Source organism: Myotis nattereri, assembly GCF_964212035.1.
Source record: "Myotis nattereri genome assembly, chromosome: 14".
NCBI classification, from domain to species: domain Eukaryota; kingdom Metazoa; phylum Chordata; class Mammalia; order Chiroptera; family Vespertilionidae; genus Myotis; species Myotis nattereri.
Window position 1 is genome coordinate 17,144,263 of NC_138089.1, and position 22,857 is coordinate 17,167,119.

The following is a 22,857-nucleotide window of genomic DNA, read 5'->3' on the forward strand; positions in this document are numbered from 1 at the left end:
GGGAGACAGGGCCATGAGCCCACCTGCGGTGCCCCCAGAGAAGCCGCTCAGAGGCACAGGTGGCCTTCAGTACAGGCTTTTAGCTCCAAGAACACTCACTGCTGCCTGAAACACCCCCGTTCCAGAACAGGAAAACAGACCTGCATGTCCCTTGATTTTGTTCCTTCTGCTCCCACAAAATGCAGCAGCAACTCCTAAGGAAAGGGTTTCCTACTTTGTAAAGATACGTTAGAACCCTGAACAGGACTTGACTATGAGGAGAGGGTCAGTAGAGCCTCAACCCAAGGAGAAGCCGGCAGTAAAAGGAGGCCGGCAGAGAAAGTGACCGCACAACAGACCTGTGTCAACACCACCTGGGAAAGTGGGAGGCAGAGAGGCAGGAAAAGGGGGAACAGGAACCCAACAGTTGAAGGGCTCATGCAAATTATATATGAACCACCTCTTCAGAGGCACACACAGATACACGACATGTTCTGCAATCTCAGGGGCTCATGGCCCGATCCCTAGCACAAGAACCGGGGGTGCTGGGATCAAGAACACAGGTCTGGGGGACCGGTGGGACCACCGCCCGTCACCGATCAGGTGAGAGAGTGCGAGCGGGCGAGAATGAGACAGCTTTCATGACAGTGCTTACCAGTGATCTCTCCTTTTCTGACCGCAAACGGAATGACCAAGTCGAAGGGTTTAAAGCCCAGGCCGTTCATGTCACTCACTGGGACATAGGCCTCTTCGGTGACCTAAAAACAGGAAGCAGCGGTCACTGGGTGAAGTGGACAACAGCGTGGGCTAGTGAAGCTACAGGGGGCAGAGCAACTGGGAATTTGGCAAGCCAGTGCAGCCAGGATTTGGGGAGGTGGCAGCCCAGGTGGTACGGGCTTTGTCCAATTGGCCCTGGGGCCGGAGCAGAACCCGAGGGTTTGGAGACGTCGTGCCGACCAATTGGTAAAAACGACCAATTGCTAAAAACCAGGAGGCGATTCGCTTGTAAAATTCCCAGAAGCGCCCACGGGAAAGTGGGAAAGTGAGAGACAGAAATGTCTGTGAGTCCCAAGAGGCTCCACCTGGAAAGGTTTAGTTGCTGTGGCCTGGAAAAGAAGGTGTGTTTTAAGTGGCAGAAAGTAGCAGCAGGTGGCTTTCCCTCTGAACAGAAACCAAATGTGCAAGTCAGCAGGAGGGCTGAAGACAGCTGTCCCTCTTTCTCTTTAAACAGAGACACACTGCACCGAGCATGATCAGACGTGACGGTGGGCGATTCGTGGAGCGCAGACGATGACATGGTGGGTCTCATTGCAGAGAAAGCAGGGCTCATTGTGATGGACTGATCAGTGGGGGACAGACCAGTGACCAGGACACCCAGAGGGCTTAAGCAATCCCCAGAAGCGGGCTGTAGCTTTTCTGAAATGAAGGCGGAGTAAACACAGAAATGCAAAAAAAGAAGAAAAAAAAGTGTACCCAGGGCCTGAATCCAGGGGAACATGCATTTACCGGTGCCTCCTCCACGGCCGCGACTTCCCCATCTGTGGCCTGGTTGGTGGCAAATGGAGGTTAGTAGGGAGTCTCGTTGGAGGGACTTTGCTACTCAGTAGGTTCTACGCCCTGAGGGCTGCTTCCTCCCCATCTGCTCATCTTGCACAGCAGAAAGCCTCTCGCTCTGCCTTCTCCCTACCCTTGTGGAGAGCAAGCTGACGTCCTCTCTTTGAATGTCAAATCCACATGCCCTTTGAACCCATGACCCCATTCCTAGGAAGCAGATCTATAGAAATACTAGCAGGAAAGTCCATAGGTAAGTGATGCGTGCAAGTGGTTTTACCAGAGCTGTTTGTGGTCATGAAAACCTGAAGCAACCTAAATGTCCATCTGCAAGGGAGTAGGCTACATAGATGGTGGGAGTCTGTCCCTTCTGGAGAGCTGGTCAAGTCCGGGGAATTAAGATGGAAGGGCCTCCATGGCACGATGAGGGAAGGAAGCAAGTTGCAAAGCAATGTGCATGATGTGATCCCAGCACAAAAAAAGATGGGAAACCCTAACACTCGTCGCCTCTGCAGCATGAAACTGGGCAGGTGGTTTCCTATTACTTGGCAAGTGTCTACAGTAGTTCATATTTAAAAAGTCTTTATAAAAATTTTTTAAAAATCAGACTTCATGTCCCTGATCCAACTGACCCAATAAGGGAGGGGTTCCCTCTCCTGCCAAATCAAACAAGCATCGGAAGGCCACCCTGTGGAGGCAGGCCCACGTGCCCATGCGCACTCCTTCTCGTGTACTTTGTCATCTGCCGAAAGGGAGCTTCACTCACCAAGGCAGCTTGGTGAGCAGCAACATTCGGAACAGCCCTATCCCCTGCCTCTAGGGGCCTCTCAGATTGGGGACAGTCAGGGACACACCGCCAGGAAGGAAGATCTTTCAATGGCTACGTGATGGCCTCTGAGTCAGGACTTCTCAACAGTGATGAGCAGATAAGCTGCTAGACCCGTGACTTCCTGTGCATGTCTTCTGGTGGTACACAGAATTGAGCCAGCCCACCCAGTCTCCCTACAACATTTGCTGCAAAGGCAGTACTGGGTGTCCGTGGCCTTTTGGCCCCAAGACTGTAGAGGGAGGCAGGGAATCGACCCAGAAGGAGCCAATGGAAAGAAAGTCAGTGGCCGTAGGTGAGGCTGGAGAAAGCTCGGAGGGGAGAGGGAGACCCAAGCCTGGTCCTGTGGATGATGCGCGCTTGTGCCGTCAGCTGTGGTTGGGGGCAGTGCGTCCATCCAAAGTATCCTTTGTGCACCCCAGGGTCAAGGGGACATTCATTCCTAATGAGTTTGGTGGCTCCCACTTCAGGTCACTGCCGTGTCTGCCAAAACAACCCTGCCCGATCCGAGCCAACCAGATAAAACCCGAGATGGGACCCTCCTCTGGGATGAGGACACCAGGTTTCTAGCTGCGTTTCTCTCAGCCCTGAAGGAGAAAAGTACTCCCAAACGAGCAGCATCAAAAGTTGACAAGTGTTTGTATCCTTGAGATGTGAGAGAGCCTCCGGACCTCGGGCACGTTCACAGATAAACAAACGTCGACGGGAAGGGAAAGAGCTGCAACACACGACACACGGTTGGAAGAGAGACTCGGGCTCCCGTTTGAAATGGAGTCTTCATGCCCTTCTCCGTGGCTGCAAAAAGTGTGATCCTTGGAGGGGGCTTTGAAGGCTGTGCGTGGGGCCAGGTCACTGAGGCCTATGAGCTTTGCAGCCAAGGGTGGCTGCGGCCACGGTCTCAAGGGACACTGGGTGAGGGAGCGCACAGCGCTCGGCAGCTGTCTAGAGCGGGCACTTTGGGCTCCGTGGACTTGAGTCTGACCCCTCCTCCTACAGCTCATTTGTACAAGGGCCAACGATGCTTGCTTTGAGGGTTAACTGAGCGAATGCTGCTAAGGTGTCTAACTGCTTTCCTGGATGAAGAACCTTAATAACCAGCGAGAAATCTAAAAGTCACTCAGATTGAAAATTAAAGAGCCGCGTCATTCTTTGGCCTAGAAGTGTGTGTATAATGGTTTCTTTTCCCCAGATGTTCCTAGTTTTAAAAGACAAGCTATTTCCCTTCACATGCAAAGTCTGAATCTCCCCAAAGCACAACTGGAAGTCCTCTGAGTCATGAGACACCAAAGTCAAGTCTCTCTCTCCTGAAGACCATGGTGATGGGGGAGCAGGGAGGGGGAGAACAGCAGAATAAAAAAGTACAAAGTTCCACTTACGTTTTTTGTCAGTTTATCTTTCTGAACTGTGCTTAGGCTGGGGCACTGCCTAAGACCCTTAGCATGATGGATACTTGGTAGCTGGTAACATTCCCTAAAAACTCTTAGAGCCAAAGGCTGTCTGGGATCCTAGAGAGTCCCTAAAAGGTCATGACTGCTTAAGAAAAAAAAAGCTTTCAAGAAAAAAGTGGAAGGGGATGTGCTAGCCAGGGTTTAACAAATAGCAGCTATTTTGTTTCTGCCAGTAACAGATGCTGCAGAGAAGGGACTTTCCTTACCATGACAGTGAAGGGGCTGTTGGGGATATCCACGCCACCGAAGCGCACGTAGATGACATAGGTGCCTGGCTTGGCAGCCGTGTAGAAAATGTCATAGGTGCCATCCTCATTTTCGATAACGTCGGCCTCAGCCTCAGTGCCGTCCGGGGTCAGAACCGTGCAGGTCACTTTCCCCTTCCCGGCAGTCTTGGCGTCAACCACAAAGCCCACCTCCTCGCCGGTTTTCACAATGGAGGCGATTCCGGGACCTGGAGGAAAGTTCAGGAGGAGAGAAGAGAAGCTTCAGCTGTGGACAGTTACCCTGGAGACCTAAACTCAAATCACACGCTTTTGTGTTGTCTGCATCTATAAACTTTAGACCTTTAACTGCCACCACATACAGGGATGTCCCAGGAATCACCTGGGAAGGTACTGCTGAAGGGAGCATGTCATCCATTGTTTATTAAATAAGGGATATCCCAGGCTCTGGGTGTCAACCAAATGTTGGATCTGGTCTGCCAGCATTCAAGGGTATGGGATGAAAGTCAACGTTCATTAGCAAACATATGTCGGGCATTTTCTTCAGTGCCAGGTACACACAAAGGTGAGCAAAACACAGTTTCTGTTGAGATGCTCATAATATAACAGAGCAGTGGGATGCAGGTCGGGCATCAAGAATGACAGCTCAACCTGCTGTGGAAGTCCTGAGGGGGAACTAAGTTGTAGAAAAAAAAAAAACCCTCAATTGTTCTTCAGAGAGGTGTCCTCTAAAAGTTCTATCCCAGGGTTGCCACATGGACAGAGGGCTTCCTGAGAAAAGGGGAAATGGCTGAGTTCTGAAGGGTGGGTGCTTCTGGCTAGGGAAGACGTTCAACCTCGGTCCCGAAACAATGACCAGTCTCTCTTTCTTTTTGTAGATCCCTTTACACAAGATCCACACAACATCAGGGAGTGCAGAAAAGTGTAAATTACAAGCACATTGGCAAAAAAAGACACACACACAAAAACAGAGTGGGCAGAAACAACAGGGATAAGAACATGTTGTTCAGACATGAGTAGAAGCCAGACTTTGAATCCCCTGAATGACAGACCAGGGGTGTGGCCTATAGGAGCTCCCAGGTTAAGCAGAGCATCGTGTCTGTCTGCTCAGGAGTCCGCCTGAGCTAAGGAAGAGAAAGCAAGGAGGAAGTCACCTCCCAGTATTACATGCCCTCAGGTTAACAACGATAATCCAGACCTAGCATGTGGCAGACTGGCCACTATTTCAAACTTTCTCAAATTTTGCCATGGGTGGGCCAAACAAGGGCCAAGGCGAGCAATTTACAAGCTTGCCCTGAAAGCCAAAAGACTGTCTCCATTCAAAGCAAGACAAGATAGGAGAGAAATAGAACACATCCAGGGGGCACCTATGTGTAATTTTATTCAAAGAGAAGCAAGTCTGTTTCCTTTGAGACATGGGCATCCATGTGTTAAATCTGCCTGAGGCAGCATCAGAGCTGTAAGAGCTGTTCTTAGAAACGGAAGGACCCACGGACTCCCAATAGCTGTTTCTTAGAAATGCAAGGAACGGTGATGCTCAAATATTCCTGGAGAATTCCTGAGGGACTCTGACATCAGTCCCAGGTGCTGAGGGAAACACCTAGATGCTTGAATGTGTTTCTCATAACGGCCCGAGGTGATCCTGAATAATTTAACAACTCATGAAAGGCATACATTCGCTGCTTTTCATGGGAGCAGCATTACAGTTATGTCTCAACAAATGCACCCACTTCGAAAATAATACAATAATTAGAGCTTCCACGTGCATGGCACTGTGCTGTGCATTCTTCATGCCTGACCTCATCTAATCTTTGCTGAAGGGAGCATGTGAAACAGTCTCTGATCCTTAGAAGAGGTTCTTGAATTTAAATGTTGTAAGAAAGATCTTCACTTTAAGTCTGACTGAGGCTCAGAGTGGTTGAGCTTCTTGCCTTGATCACACAGCTATTATGTGGCAGAGAAGGGACAGACCCTGGCTTTCAGGCTCTTGGCCTGCACTCACCTGTGGCCAGACACTTGCTGGCATCGCCGGTCTGTGTGGCCCGGATGCGGTAGGGAGACAACGGGATGTCGTCCCCCCCATAGGTGACCCCGATCATGTAGCGACCAGTCTTGTCGGGGATGTAGGTGACGGCGTACGTGCCATCTTTATTGTCCTGGACAACGGCTCTTTTGGGTTTTCCCTCTTGGTCCTGTGGAGCACGGAGAAATGCTACTTAGGATGTTGTCCTCAAGACGTAGAAACAATTCATGGAAAACCTTGACACATGCTGCTCACTAATTAGTGCCTCCAGCGGGAGGAGACAGAATTACTGGCTTCACACAACTTGATTTTCTGGTAGGAAGAGGAGCGGTCACAGATCCCTTTAACAACACGATGGACACAATCGATTTGTAGTAATTTTTCTGTCCAGTGAACAAATAGTGTTTTATCACCCAATCCATTGATATATGCCCCAAGGGGGCAGAGGCCCTGCTTGCACATCACCACGCTCACTCCCTTCTCTCCTCAGTAATAGGACCCTAATCCTCAGCTGGTGCACTGCTCCCAGAACAGAAGACTCCATTTCCCGGCATCCTTAGTCACTAGGTCTGGCCACACAACTTGACAAATTTCTGGCAAACGAGAAGGGAGTGCAAGTCTTGTGAGGGAGGATGAAGGGCTCTTTGGGAGAGCTGATTGATTGGGAGGCCCTATTTCTCCAGTCGGCCTGTCTTCCTCCTTCTAGCCTGCCCCGTGGATCAATGAATGGCCAGGGCACCCGGCCTCGTGGTCCACGAGGAGACCTTAAGGACAGATGCCACACATGAGGACAGAGGAGGAGAGAGATGGGGCTGCTTCATTGAGGAGCCACAGCACCCAGGTGCCTTGCCCTGGGTTTCTTTAACAGGAGAAAATAATTACATGTGTTGAAGCTACTCTTATTTTGGGGCTCATGATATGCAGCAGAACTGAGTCCTAACGAATCCAATGAGTAAGTTAACATTTTAACATAAAAACATAGGACTAGCTATAACGGCAAATACGTGAGATTCACCAAAAGGTGGTACTTGGGGCTATACCCTCAGACCTCTCGGACAAGCATGCATGTCCTCGTGCACACTGACTGACTCTCTGGTGGGAACAATCTGTCAAACATTGGTCCCATGCCAGAAGCTGGTTATTCACATCCTGGTTCTTACCTCTGGCCAGAGAATTAGGCTTTATTAGTCTGACTCCAGAAAAGAACGCAAAGTTACCGTTATCTGAACAGCAAGCAGGCCTTCCCCCGCATCTCTGGCATCGATCGCAAACTCCACAGGAAGACTGGCGGGCACACCATAGGAACTGAGGCCCGGGCCACTGGCAGTCACTTTGCTGGCATCATATGTGGGAAGGACCTTGACCTTAAAGGGACTTGACAGACACACATACCCTGGGTCAGTATGGTTACACATGGACCCTGCTCCATCTGACCTCTCTTACACAGAGGAACGGGGACTGCAAAGAGGATTTCTGCAGCAGATAAAATGGTGAGTTTAGTCAATGTCTTAAGTCCAGCAGAAATTTACAATTATGAGGCAGTAACCCTCATACAACAGACCAGCTTTCCCTGACCGCAATCCAGGGGATATAAACTAATTCCAAAATTAGTTTGGGAAACATGGGGTTAAACACATTTAACCTACTTTTATTATGCTAAAACAATGGTCAATAGGAAGAGAACACTGAAATTTCAGTTTTAATATTTTACCTCATCCTCTTATTTTCTATTTTTAGTATGCTTTAGATGGTATGCTATTAGTAACGTGAATACATAAATATAATTTATAAATCACATTTCTATTTAGCTAGAGATACATACATATCTTTATGTAAAATATGTATGTTGGGGTATGGACAAAGCTTTTTGATCTTAACTATGATTTTAAAAAACCTTTGAAGGCTGATGTGGGAAGAGCTTATGCAATACTTTCTGTATTAATATGAATGAGGAACAAGATTTCTATCCAAACCCTTGTGGGAATGCTATTGTCAACCAAATCCTCAAGTAAAAAAGTAAAAGTCTTTGCCTGAATCAGAAAACTACTTGCAGCGTCAGAAGAAAAAAGACTGATAAATTAATGCATCCTCCCCCCAAATTCCCAACTCCTAATTTCAGCTTGTCTTTAAGTTAATAATGGCAGAAAGGGGCAGCAGGGGAGGCTAGGGCAGTGATGGCGAACCTTTTGAGCTCGGCGTGTCAGCATTTTGAAAAACCCTAACTTAACTCTGGTGCCGTGTCACATATAGAAATTTTTTGATATCTGCAACCATAGCAAAACAAAGACTTATATTTTTGAAATTTATTTTATATATTTAAATGCCATTTAACAAAGGAAAATCAACCAAAAAAATGAGTTCACGTGTCATAGGCTCGCCAGCACTGGGCTAGGGGCAGGAGCCACAAAGGTTCTCCATGGTACCTGCAGATCAGACGGACGGATGGATGGGTGGGTGGGCCACCAGTGCAACGCTGGTGAACCCTGTGGAGGGGTGGGTTAGACTCTGGTTTGCACCCCTTCCCTAAGTGTCAAGAGCTTACCTACGAGGGATCTCTTCATCGGCATATTTAACAGAGACCATGTACGGCCCTTCTTGGGATGGGGTGTAGGTCACCGTGTGTGTGCCATCCCCATTGTCCACCACGTTCACCGGCTCCACCAGGCCTGCGGACAGAGATGAGAGGTCTGAGGCACTGCCTCCCTCCCCTCCACTCCACCCTGGGCTGCGTTCAGAAGGGATCACATTCATCCCCAAGAGCTATTGGTTTCCACTGATGAGTAACATGAATGCAAGCAGGCCACAATCAGAGGCCTAGGAAATTACAGGAGACAGGATCCTCAATGCGTGGCTGCAGAATGACTCCAAGAGACACCTTTAGCTTGTTATTGGCTGAAGTACCTCAGTCGGCCCTGGAGTATAATTAAGGAGACTGCCCGCACTTGTTCCTGGAGGGCGTGTGGTGAAGGTGCATGTTGCAGACATGCTACAACATCCTTTCAAGCTGGTTAGGCATGCTTAAGAGGCGGCAAACTTTACTCTATAGCTGAGAAAGGGCCACAGAGTCCAGAACTCGGAACAGCAAAAATTAACCAATGGGCTGGCCAGTCAAGACTTGTGGCCACTTTGGCAAAGACCAAAGGGGCAGCACATTGGGTGTAGGTGCAGGGCAGGTGAGGGTGCCCTTCTCATGGGGTGAGGGAGCCATCAATGTGATGCATGCGGGAGACAGTTGGAGATTATGTTAAAGCATAATCAAGGCATGCACTGGGTGGGCAGATTCTAGATCCCCGTTCTAAACACAAGCCTCAAGGATGGGTCAACTGCAGGGTAGGTTAACCAAAGCATAGCATGCGCATTAAGCAAAGCAGAGGAGGCAATTTCGGGGGTGAGGCCAGCAAGAGGCATTCCGATTACATAAATTAGAGCAGCAGCCAACAGGAAAATGCAAACCTGTCTCCATAAAGTCACCCTTCGGGTCCCCTTTAAAGAACTCTGAAATGGCTTTCAAGGGGCTGCGCCATGACTGGGAATCTGTCTCATCAGCTAAAATTAAAAGGCTGTTACTTAAGAATCCTCCATACCAGAGGGATATATCTAAGCTTCCCCCTCCTCCTCCCCACTCACTCTCTCATGCACACGCATGGATACACACAGAGGCTCAGAAACTCCGTACAATCAAATTCTAGCCCCATGACCTCATTTCCCCCAAACCGCTTCTACCATGAGTTTTAAAGGGCATAACCTCCTACTGAACTAACTCCTTCAAGGAGAAAGTTCCTCTTCAAAAAAGGTGTTCCCCTACCTGCACTTCTATGAACATATCATCGGGGACAAATCCAGTTAATTTAAGAAATTTAAGATAACTTAAATGCTTTGTCCCAAAATGGCCTGCTCATCTTACCAAACCCCACTTCCAGGGTGCCAAAAGGGCGGACCGAATTGTCAACAAAGCCCATCCCCCGAGGAGACCCCCTCTCCCCAAGGGTTTGGGACAGTGACAAAGCCAGGTGGCAAGTGGCTGAGTAGCTGTCATGTCCAGAAATGTGGGGAATGTTCCATGTGAGCATGAAGGCATTTCAAACAGAGGTATCACCTCTGAGCCCACCACCCACCCAAACAGACCAACCCCGTCACCTCACACACACCGAAACACAAGACGAAGCAGCTGCACAATTACTGCACATGTGAGAGCCCAACGCTACCTGCTTCATCCCTCTGCTTTAAAGAACTGAACCTGAGTTGTGGGCTCCTGGTAGGGGACGTGCAGGAGGCAGCCGATTGATGCTTCTCTCAGCCATGTTTCTCTTTCTCTCTCTCTCTCCCTCTCCCTTTCCCCGTCTCTAAAAAATCAATTTTAAAAAATTAAAAAAACTAAGTTCATGACCAAACTCAAAAGCTAAGTGCCTGCTCCAGGTCACGGCTGCCTCCCCCTGGGCAAGATGAATGTCAGCAGGAAGGCAGGATGCATACTCACCTCGTGGGCCCAGGACCCTCACTTCCAGGGGAGCCAGGCCAGCCTTGCTGCTGTCCACCGTAAAGGACTGGAGGATGCGGGCGCGGACACCCGAGCCCAACCCGGGGCCGGCAATCTTGACCTTGCTGGGGTCTACGACATCCTTCACAGGAACCCTGAAGGGGCTGCCTGAAAAAGAGGCCACGGGATGCTGAGCTCCATTGGAAGTTGTCTGAACTTAGCATGAGAGCAACCAAGCACCAGCAAGATAACTTCAAGTTCAAGGTGGCAGATATGAAGCATTCTGTGTCACTCCCCTGATCCATACCCCAGGCAGACATCATCAATCAACCATGGCAGACCTCCTTGCCGATGCACTCATCCCAGGCGATCCAGTGGTCCAAACAGCCACCACAAACAGACCACCAGAGGAAACCAATACGCCGTTGCGGCTAACACAGGATACCTTGTTAAAAATAACCCCACTATGGTTTGTACCAGGCCAGGAAAAACTGGGCCAATGTTTAACCAACTAAAATTCCCACGAAAGCAAATTAGAAGCCAACAGGTTGCTGAATATCTCACAGCAGCACCTCCCAGTTACCTTAGCTATGAAGCCTGACACTAAGACAAACGGCCAACACTCCACTAAAAGACGCTGCCTGGGAAAATTCTGGGGTCTAGAAGCAACTGGCGTTTGGAAGCAACAGAGTATGAAACTTTGAATATGGGTCTATTTCTGTTGTTATACAGATGGCCATTTGCTTCAAGCTCAGGGATCAGACACAGGACCAAACTCTCACCCTCTCCTGCAAGGGGAATGTCGAAGCGGAGGGTCCTCTAGACCTTCCCAATAAAGCCAAAATAGCTTTGCGGCGTCCACAGCCAGGAGACGCTCATCTCCACTGCTGCCTGCCTGGTTGGAGCCACCAGGTCATCCCTGGCGACATTCTCTGAGCTACTGTCCTATCCCATGAACTGCAGAGCTGGTAAAACTCCAAAAGGTACCCCTGGCTCTGTACACTGTCTCTGAGCCCTGGTCTTTTTTCATAGCAGTTAAACCATGAATTTCAGTGCCATAAACAATAGACAAGAAGCTCCCAGAGGCCAGGAGCATTGACTGTCTGGTCCATGGCTAAATTCCCCTTGATAAGTGATTACAGGAATTTAAAACCTATACTGTAACAGCTGCAAGGTCAAGTTTGAGGACAAATATTGCCTTAAATAAATTAATGCTAAATGAACATCTGAGAATTACTTTGAGCAGAATATCAATGCTTTCTGATCAACGTGAGAGAAAGAAGAAGTGATTGTGAGTGTGTGTGCGGTTGTACACCACAAGGGGAAAGAACGACAGAATCAGGAACGTATGTGTGGCCCGGGGACACTCCAGCTTCCGGGGAGCCAACCCAGAAACCTGAAAATAGGACCCTCAGCCTGCCCCTTTCCCTCGGTCTCACCCTGGGCTCATGGCCTGCAGGGCAAGAACACTGACCCACCCAAGGCTCCTCCTGCTCTGGGGCTCTCGGGGTGGGACTCTGCCCTCTTTCTCACCACTCTTGAGACAAGGCATACGCTGATTTAGGAACCGCCCTCGAGACCTTGAACTTGCATCCACACCACACCACACCCTCACCTACACATCTCAATGTGTGTTGGGTGGCAAATGTTTGATCCAATAAACAGAACTAGAACCTGTGAAAACTCTTCCTGCTGGAACATGAAAGTTGGAGGGCCCTTACTTACTTAAGTCATATATTTCTTTACTGTTTCAATCGTGTATAGCAGTGGTTCTTAAGAGGAGTCATTCTATCCCCCACTGGACATATGACAATATCTGGAGACATTTTTGGTTGCCAAAAAATGGCCACTAAATACCCTACGATGGACAGACTAGCCCCCACAACAAAGAATTACCCCGCCCAAAATATCAACAGTTCTGAGGATGACAAACCCTGTTTTTCAGTAAACGTATACAGTATATCATTCCACAGAAAAAAAATTAAAGAATCTGAGTTGTGTGTCTTTATCAGCTACCAGGACTGTCAATTGGAAAATAGAAAACAAGATGCACGGACTGGTATGAGTAAGAACCAACCACAAAATAAAGAGATGTTCAACTTTGTAAATAAACAGTGACTGCAAATGTCAGCTATTTTTCTTATTCGGGGAGATATGCAAAATCAAACCAGCTTTCACGCAAAATCAACTATTCTTCAGGCTCCTTTCTGAGGGAGAACTTACCAGGGATGTGATCGCCTCCATACGTGATATTAACGTCGTAATCTCCCGGAGCAAAGGGGACATACTCGGCGCTGCAGCTGCCGTCCTTGTTGTCCCTGCAGTTTATCTTTGACTCCGATGGTCCCTCGACAGTTATGCCAAGCCCGCCAATGCCTGCCCCTCTGGAAAGTGTGGGAAAGAACGCAAAGTAGCACTGGTGGTTCATGCCAGTCTGCTTATTGGCAAAATTCATTTAAAATCCCTCTCTAAATTTCCCATTTGGCCAACTCAGCTCAACTACCACGACACTGCGCACACGGGGAATTTCTCAACGATGGAATATAAATAAAGACAGCTTTGAACCCTCCTTTCTAATGCTTACCCTTCATTTATTTTTCTTATCTAATTGCATTGGCTACAACGGCACATACAATTCAGGTAAGTGCCGGTGACGGATTTCAATAGAAATTCTTCTCATATTTCACTTAGAGATGAGATTGGCTGTCTATGTCAGCACTGTCCGGTTAAAGACCTTCCGTCTGGTCCTGGATTGCTCAGTAGTTTTATGACTGTTATGATCAGTGCTTTCTGGTACCTTTTTGCTATACTTGGTCTTTCTCTGTAATGTAAGTCTCTACAGAACAAAATGCCTCCTTTAATCATGAAGGGGGAAAAAAAGCCTCTCAAAATTTGGGAGACGTGACACATATGCAGGCAACACCCACAGAACTTCTTAAAAAGAGTTAAGCTACTGAGGGCTACTCCTTTTATGGAGTCAACACACAACCCCAGGCCTTGCTCACCTGGTAACCACAGTGAAGACATTGGGTTTGTTGGTAAAGGCTTCTTTCAGCCCAGGTCCTTGGGCTTGAACACGAGATGGCTGGCAGCCTTCGGTGACAGCCACTTTGAAGGGACTGTTTGGGATGGGCACATCATCGTATGTCACCTCCACTACATGGAGGCCTGTTCAAAACAACAAACAAAACCGTATCGTCCCGGGGTTGCCCAGCTGTGGGAAACTCTACTCCAGGGTTTTATTTCACATTCATGCCTGCATGCTTTACTATGTTGTTAAAGAAACCGTAATTCTGGTATAATCTGATTTTAAAAAAAATACAAATAGTCTATTTATGCTTTCTGTTCACTTGGCATTCACATACCCCCATCCCCACCCTCCCTCCCCCCACATACACACACTCACACACACAAACGGTCTCTCCTGCAAACAAATGTCACTAGGTCTACACTGAAGTCAGTCATTTTAAACATACTACCCTCTTTTGGGAAAACTCCATCCAGTCATTAACCAAAAGACAAAGAAAAATCCATAAAATAGAATATACATGCATGTATAAAAAGAAATTAAAATATCTATACCAGAATATTTACAGGGATCATATATCCAGGTAACGAGAATATATGGTAGTTTGATGTCTTTCTTTACGCTTTTACCATTTATCAAAATGTTTTATAATTCTTAATATTCAGGAAAGAAATCAATGTGGTAAAAAAATTACACACATGAGCAACATCCGTGGTATCTATCACCCCATGACTGCTCAGATGAGGCTCAGACTAGACCCAGCCCACCTGTCACACAACAGGGCCAGTATGCCAGGCCCTGCGTGGGCGGCTCTACTGGGCAGGTGGGTTCACACAATCCCCATCACTTTGCAAGTGCCTCTGCTGAGACGATGCACTGAGCACACGGGCAGACATCAGCCTTAGCCACCAGGAGGCAAGGGCCAAGCACAGTTTTGAACAAGGGTCACGTCCAAGGAAAAGTCTATTCACCTTTCTCGAAGGGTGTGTACTCCACCTGGTAGGTGCCATCGGCATTGTCCGTGACGAAGCACTCGGTGGAGGCCCCCGAGGGGTTGGCAATGTGGGCCTTGATGTGGTTGCCCCCCACCTTCGTCAGGGGCCGTGAGTCGACAGTGAAGTCGGTGGTGGCTTCACGGAACACATCTGCAGAGCAATCGCACAGGTAAGAACGTCACCAACACCTCGGACCCAGAAGCAACCCAAGAACAAATTAAGTGACAGCAAACAAGTGGCCTGACGCTCAAAATCAGGAAGCTAATGTGCCTCCCACCACACACACCAGAAAGAAGCCCCTTCTAGGGCAGCCTCAGCCAGTGACAACACAACCACTGTGCAAAGGTTAGGACAAAGGCTGCCCGGGGTGGGGGGTGGGGGGCGGGGGGCAGTTTGCAGCCCTCCTCTTCTTGTTGCTGGAACCCACCTTTTCCTTCTATTCCTGGCCCAAAGGCTTTGACCCGGCTGGTGTCCACGGCAGGCTCCACCTTGACGCGGGCGGGGAAGCGGGGCACGAGCTCCCCACCGTACTTCATGGTCAGTGTGTACATGCCGGCGGTCAGGGGCACGTAGGTCACTGCGTAGGTGCCGTCCTTGTTGTTCTCGATAGAGACCTCCGCCTTCGCTCCCGAGTCCGAGACGGCCTCCAGGCCCAGCGCCCCGGGGCCCGCCTCCGAGCAGTCCACGCTGAGCAGCCCGGCTTCTCCCACCTTCCCGCGCTCCAGGCCGGGCCCCGACGCCATGACTTTAGAGGGATCGAACGGCATCTCAATGTCGGCTTTGAAGGGAGAACCAGGGATGTGGACTTCCTCGAAGAGAATGTTGACGAAGTACTCCCCGGGTTTTGTGGGAAGGTAAGAGACGGAGCAGGTCCCGTCGCCGTTGTCGGAGCACTCGATTTTAGCCTCGCACGGCCCTTCCACGGTGAGGCCCAAACCTCCGGTCCCAGCCCCTTTGGTGTCGATGGTGAACTTGGCGGGCTTGCCCACAAGACCACCCTGCAGGCCAGGCCCATGGGCCTTCACCTACGTGGGGAAGGAATAAAAAGTCAGACGCTGCCTGACACCCATATTGCTGCCCAGCCAGTACTTGCTTTCAACACCCACACCCTGAGGCAGCACTGAACTTCATCTCAATGGAGTGGCCTTTCCCCTGGGCCCAGGATGTGACACACTCACTCGCACCACTGAGTTAGAGCTGCACAAGGCTAAGGGAGACGTCGCAATGAACGAATCAGCGCTGAGAGGCCCAGCAGAGAGGTGCGGCTTCTGAAGCCAGAGCACACGCCCTCTCTCCTGCCCGCCCACCTTCTGGGCCTCCCCAGCTTCCGGACCTCAGAGGCAGAGCTGGAGGCCTCGCATCCAGGCCCACAAACACACACAGAACAGCTTGCATGACCTCACTGTTGCTTTGGCTGCCACACCTCCCTCAACAATTCTGCATCATGAGAAAATAACTGTGATGGTGGCTACACGTCATTAGACATTCGTCCAAACCCATAGACGGTTCAACACCAAGAGCGAACCCCCATGTGCACCATGGACTTGGGTGATGATGGTGTCAATGTAGGCTCATCACTTATAACAGATGGACCGCTCTGCTGGGAGACGGTGGTAACGGGGCAGCCATGCATGTGTGGGGCAAGGAAACCTCTTACCTTTCTCTCAATCTTACTGTGAACCTGAAACTGCTCTAAAAAAATAAAGTCTAATAAAAATGTAAAAACAAAAATATTAAACTGTTTTTAAAGAGGGAGAGGGGAGAGTCAAGCTTTCATCCCAGACAGTGTTGTAGGATTCATGCCATTCAGACCACTGGGAATACTCTAAAACCCTTGATTCGTGACTAGAAGAAGCGATCATGAGAATAGCCTATTTTATAGTAATTAGTACAGCATCTGTGGGACAGTTCACTGTGTGCCAGGCGCCGGGCGGAGGCCTCCACATTCACGTCTCCCCTACCTGACAGGCTCGCTTTGAAGCCAGTACCATTGTTACACTAACAAACGAAGGAGCAGCCCAGCCGGTGTGGCTCAGTGGTTGAGTGTCGGCCTAGGAACCAAGAGGTCCACAGTTTGATATTTGGTCAGGGCACATGCCCAGGTTACAGGCTTGAACCCCGGTGGGGGGCGTGCAGGAGGCAGCTGATCAAGGATGTTTCTCTCTCATCATTGATGTTTCTATCCCTCTCCCTTCCTCTCTCAAATCAATAAAAACATTTAATAAAAAACAAAAAACAAATGAAGGAACTGAACTGGGGGGAGGGGAGCCCCTCACAGCCAGGCAGCGAGAGGAGGAGCAGGGAGGGGCCCAGCTGCTCACAGCACCCTGCACGCTGACCTGGAGGAGAGAGAACTGCTGTCGGCCACGGAGAACTGAGTATCATCACAACAGGGTTTTGTAAAGCTGTTTGCCAGGATCAGAGAAGGACTAGTTCTGGTGTATTAGATAGCAGGGGACATGCTCTCCAACAAACACAAAAGCTGACCTTGGTGGGATCGGGCGGTAGTGAGGCCTCCACCGTGTAGGGGCTCCCCAGCACAGGGTGTCCGTCGTAGGTCACATCCACGGCGTAGAGCCCCTCCTCCCGCGGGATGAACTTGGCTGTGCTGCTCTCCCGGCCCGCCACCGGCGCCACCAGACAGGGCACCACCTTCCTCGAGGGGCTCAGGATCGTCACGTCCAGCTTCCCTTGGCCTCCCGCCCCTCTGGTGTCAATGGCAAACTCCTGATCCTTCCCAACTTCCACTCCTGGAAAAGGTGAGCCAATTAATTATTCATGAACGATTATTAATATTAATAGTGACAGCTATCATTTACCGAATGCATTCTGTACACCAGGCCTTAGTACAGCACATCATCTCCTTCACCTTCCACCATAGTCCCAGGGGGTATTTGCTGGTAACCAAGGGCTTTAACTGATGGGGAAACTGAGACCCAGGAAGGTGAAGTACTTGGTCAGGGGCCCGTACCCAGCAGATCACAAAGCTGGGGCTCAAACCTACATTTACTTGACTCCACAATCTACTTTGCTGGCCAGTAAGTTACAATCTGACACTGTCTTCTCTCCTTTACTCACTTTCGGTGTTAACTTTATATCAAAACATCTCCATAAGCCAGTGTTTTATTTACTAATTCTTGGCAGCAAATTTAATCCTACAGCCAAGAAGGCAAAAGTCACGGAGCTGGTATTTGAAAGGTCTTTGCACAGCAGGCCGCATTTGACAAAAACAGGGAAAGGACTTTGAACCAAAACAAAAACCCTGGGAACTTGAACATAGTGTGCCCCCCCACCCCCCCAGGAAATCCTGACTCCCGGGCAGCACGGGGCCTGGCTCGACGAGCACTGTGCAACCACAGCAAGGAGGCCTGGGAGGTCCACGTCCCAAAGGATTTTCCTAATCGGCATTGAGATTTACCGGGTCTGGAGTGGAAACCCTTGGTGTCTCAGAGAAAGGAGCGACGAGAGGCTATGTGAAAGGTTAGACAGTGGCCATTCCTATGCTCAGAGCTGGCTGCCCCCAGGGACAGAGCGGGCATCAAGCTCGATTCAGGGCCCTGGAGTGAGAGCTGGCCTCATTCACAACACGAGCATTTGGGTCACAGGTCAATGAAGGCGCTCACGGATGGTCCCACTGAGACCTGATAGGACCCTCATGGGTGGAACAGGAGGCCTCCCTTTCCTAGGGGTTCGCACTGAGCCTCCCATGCACCTGAGGGCAGGTGAACGTGTGCCACCGAGGGGCAGCCAGGATGGCCACTTGGTGTGACTGTTCGCCCAGAAGCGCTGCTGATGGGAAGGCAGGCTGAAGACACTGGGGAGAGCAACATAACTTCCATGCAAAATACACACGGTCATGTTTCCTGCTGGCAGATACCCACGCACAGATGCAGAGAGAGGGTCTGGGAGGATAGAAAATGAACCGATAACTCTGGTTAACCCCAGGGAGGGAAGAAGGGATGGCTGAAGTGGAATTTACTCCTAACTGTGATTTTTTTTAGATGAAAAATCAGTATATGTGTTTCTTGGTTAAAAAAAAAATAGTAATTTTATAATCACACGCTAAACTGCTGAAGCAGAGTGATAAGTACATCAGTGTTCATATTATACTATTCTCTTTCCTTTCATATGTTTGAAATTTTCCCTAATAAACTTCTTTCTTAATTTAAATGAAATGAAATGAGCTTGTAGTAATAGATACCAAACAAGCTAAAGGAATACTGGGATGAGGGCGGAGCAGTTGGGACGGTTCGCCTGGTAGTTGTGGCTTCCGAGTGCCAGGGAGCTGGCTCTTATGCTCGACTCCCGACCCTCACGTGGATGCCGTGGCCAAGGAGAGCTGGCACCGCAGATGCTCGCCAGAAAGCAATGTGCCTGACTGCTCTGTAATGAAAACATTCCAGTGTGGTGCCAGCAGTTACCGAGGGCCGGTACTGAGTCACTGTGCCAGGGACTGAATGATTAGCTCATTTAATTTTCTCAACATTCCCTTGAGTGTTCCTGACCACCTCCACACATACCCACCTCCTGCTCCCCCCGCCACCCCCACCCCCTGACTCCACTGCACAAATACTAGTAAGAAATGGGGCTCGGTGACCTCAAGCTGCAAGTAGGTCCCAATGCATGGCCCTAATTCCAAAACAAGTCTGTCCTACCACACCGTCTCTTCAGGCAGGAATCTCTTCTCGGTGGACTAACTGCCTTTTGAAGGGAATCGAGCTGGCAGCCCCTGATGTTGGTCTTCCATGACCCGCCCCTCCATTCATACACTTACTGTTTTCCAGTCCATTAATCTTTATCTTGCTCAGGTCCAGAGGGGCGGCCACGCCCACAGAGAAAGGGCTTTTGGGGATGGGGTCGCCGCCATAGGTGACCAGAACCTGCATGCTGCCCTGGAACGAGAGAAACCCGAGTTGGGTCCGAACATCCTAGCTTGGTGTTTAAACCTGCCTCCTGGACCTTTCGTCCTCCCAGAGGCACGGGGCTTGACGCCAGTGGATACAGAAAGCATCTCAGACATATTTCTCTAAGCTTTTGGCCCCACGGTAAGAACACCAGAGAAGTCAGATACAGTAAGAGCAACCAATAACAGGGAAAACGTCATGAGCATACTGCGCTCCGTGCTTGTAGGCATTTCCTGGATTCAATCTCAAAAACCATCCGAAGGGGTAGTTCCCTCTGTCAGCCTACTTTTTCCAGGAAAGGAAACTTGGGCTCAGAGAGGTAGTCACTTCCCCCAAGTCACCCTCCTGGGAAGTGTGAGCTGGGCTTCACATCCCAGCACCCAAGCCCATATCCCAGCAGCTCTGCCACTCACCTCCCCACCCACAAACACCCATCCCTGGTCCTGGGGAGAGCAGCGGGGCTTGGGGCCCTCTCTCAGAACAAAAACAGTTTTTCCTATATCCTGGGAATCCATTTCCGGTCACCAAGCCGAGAGGAGATTTGCAAGAGTTCACCTGGTGCTGTTAGGAGAGCGCTGCACAGTATGTAAACTCCCGCCATCTGTGTCAGGGGGACACGCGTGGCAGCTGGCCTGTGGGTGTGGTGGGCCCTCACCCGCAGCCCCTGGGGTTGCAGAGGTGCCGCGGGGCCTTATGTGCTGCTGTCTCCCCGGCCAGCCCTGGCCCCCTCACCTTAGCTTCCTCTCCCACTGCCCCACCCTCCACACCAAGGCTCATGAAAGCCCACGGCTGTCTCAGTCGATTAAGATCCCCCTCACCTCAAAGAGGCAAGGAAGTGGGGGAGAGGAGCCCCACCCGGAGTGCAGAGTGCAGAGCTTGCTGGAATTCAGCCCCTGCTGAAAGCTGCTGCTGATCAAGTGTTAAAAGGGTGTGGCTTCTGGCAGGCATATATTTTCTCACATTCCCTTTATAATAACAAAGTTGGGAGGAAAGTGGGGGGGGGGGGGGGGAAGCCAAGGAACAAATCAGTTGTATCAGTGAAGAAGGGAGGACTGATTTTCCAGGATTTATTTGCTCTGCACACAAAACCAACCAGCCCCTGCCTCCAGGGTGTATAAAATTTCATGGTAAAATGTTCACAGGTCAGATTCAACAGAGCAGGGCCTGGATTACTTCGGCCACCACGGCAGACCCGACACGCCAGCCCATTCTCCACACGCCAGCTCACCCCGAGCTTTAATGTGCCCCAACGCCCCTACCTCCTGGAGGGCCAGGCCTCGCAGCCAACCCAGGGTTCTGGAAACCTCCACCACCCACTGCACGCATGCAGCCGCCTCTTGAAGGCAAAGGAGAGAGGGGTAATCCTCCTTCAGCGAAGCTTCCCCATCCCATAAGAGAAGGGTGTTCTCGTTACCCATCGTTAAAAAACAAAAAAACTCCGATAGGAAGTTAACTCCCCCTCAAGTAACCGTGGGGGGGGGGGGGGGCGGGTAGGAGAAAGCTTAGTCCCACCTGCAATGGCCTGCAGCATCTGAAGGTGTGCTTGGGCCCAGCCTGTGCTATGCCGTGAGGGACACCTGAGCGGTGACCACTGGTGCATTTACAAAGACTTCTTTCTCGGACTGCGGGGCAGTTTTACTCACTCCTACATGCTTCTGAGACCTTAATCTGATTCTGCAAAACACACACACACCCCACAAGACCGCGACCCGAGAGCTCAGATGTACACAGGACGGAGCCACCTCTGTGACTCCGCAGCCACCAGCAGTCACAATACTTCAAGGGAAGGACTGTTATCAGTGCACTGTGTCATTTCCCTTCCGTAACACTAAGCCTTGGGCTGACCTTTGGGGGTCCTCAAGCCCCAGCCTAAGTCCACTCCTCTGAGGCAGAAAGAGCCCTGACCACTATCTTCTGACAAAGCAACAGGATCAGCCGGGTCATCCCTGGTCCCCAGCAGGCAGGTGAGCGCGTCAAGCTGTGGCTCGGGGACCCTGCAGGCGACAGGGGCTGAGCTCACTTGGGAGCAGAGAGCCAGCCATCGGGTGAGGCCCTGCTCCTCACACCACAGCCTGTGTTCAGAGGGCAGAGCGCTCGCTCATCCGTCTCTCCACACACACCAGACAGCGGCACCGCTGGAAAGTTCCAGCCGTTATTCCCTAAAACCACCTACTAGTAAGCGTGCCTGTGGGTGTCAGCCGCCTCCACGCAGGCACAGGTTTCCAGGCTGGCCAGGCCTCGTAACTATGTCCAAGAGCAGGGCTCAAAAGGTACACGTATTTAACCCAACCTTGGGCTGGTAGGTGCTCTTCAGAAGAGAGAGTTCAAAGGAGGAAGAGGAGTGCTGGCCCCACTCTCTAGCGGATTACAGAGTTCTTAACTGCCTCTGAGCTGAGGCTTCGTGTATTCACCCACTGGGCTGTAAGTCCACACGGAGCACCCACAGCACCAGGCCTGTGCTTGGGGCTGCAGAGGAAAGAGGGAATTTATTTATATATTATCCTATGCTTGGGGAACTCACAATCCAAGAGGAGAGATTGAATCTGTTTTCTATGCCCTAGGGGCCAGAGAAATATGCGGAATTGCAAGCTGCCCAAATAACGAAACAGAAAACCTCACTCTAAACCTCACTCTAAACAGCGAAGGACCCGAGAGGCACCATGGAGCTCTTCCCACCAGAGGCAGTGACTGAACCAGGGCACCGCCAGGCTCCGAGGAGGCAGGATGGGCAGCATTTGGACCAACAGCCCCAACTGGCCACTGAGCGTGCAGATGTCCTTCCAACCTGCTGCTATCAGAGAACTGGATGACCCTGACCTTGGTGACTGGAGTAAAGACCTTCCCACTTGAGCCTCATATCAAATGCAACAGAACAGGACGTGGGCTCCCGACCTCCACCTCGACCTCAAGCGGCAGCAGGGTCATCCAGGGCAATAGTTCTAAAATCCTTCCTGGGATGCAGGTCAAAACCTAAGCCTGTCCTATTTCTGCAGCTTACTTTTTAGCAGCACAGCAGAAACACACAGAGCTATGTAGGTACAGGATAAAGCAAAAGTCTAAAACGCTGTTGGAAGTGTCTATGACCTTGTGATCTGACCAGTGTGCATGTCCATGCGTTCTGGTACCTTCTCTGGAGGAAGGCGGAGTGTTGGCAAGAAAGATGACATCAAGCTAGTGCCCCTGGAGGAGAGGTCCTCACCAGTCCTCAGGAGCATCAGCAGGAAGATAGTCACCTACTGAGCACTGAGCAGCCTGATGACAAAAAGGCAATCTGTCGACAGAAGTCTTAGTTTTACCACTACAAATAATGAACCCCTCATTAAAGTAAAAAAAAAAAAAAAAACACAAAAAAACCCCAACCTACATAATAAAAGCCTAATATGCAAATTGACCAGACAGCGG

The 22,857-nt window shown here is 50.2% G+C and overlaps 1 protein-coding gene across 1 annotated transcript in view; it reads right to left on the reverse strand.

The window, feature by feature from the left end:
- Positions 1-22,857, reverse strand: part of FLNB (filamin B) — a gene marked incomplete at its 5' end in the record, with an annotated part of 82,374 nt that overhangs the window by 27,558 nt on the left and 31,959 nt on the right. The window contains 13 exons of the mRNA XM_081105951.1: positions 635-737; positions 4,011-4,258; positions 6,031-6,220; positions 7,269-7,425; positions 8,594-8,717; positions 9,505-9,597; positions 10,529-10,696; positions 12,752-12,912; positions 13,534-13,696; positions 14,528-14,701; positions 14,979-15,576; positions 17,039-17,301; positions 19,326-19,443. Of these exons, the coding sequence (XP_080962077.1) occupies positions 635-737; positions 4,011-4,258; positions 6,031-6,220; positions 7,269-7,425; positions 8,594-8,717; positions 9,505-9,597; positions 10,529-10,696; positions 12,752-12,912; positions 13,534-13,696; positions 14,528-14,701; positions 14,979-15,576; positions 17,039-17,301; positions 19,326-19,443 (2,560 nt within the window). The remainder of the gene's footprint in view (positions 1-634; positions 738-4,010; positions 4,259-6,030; positions 6,221-7,268; positions 7,426-8,593; positions 8,718-9,504; positions 9,598-10,528; positions 10,697-12,751; positions 12,913-13,533; positions 13,697-14,527; positions 14,702-14,978; positions 15,577-17,038; positions 17,302-19,325; positions 19,444-22,857) is intronic.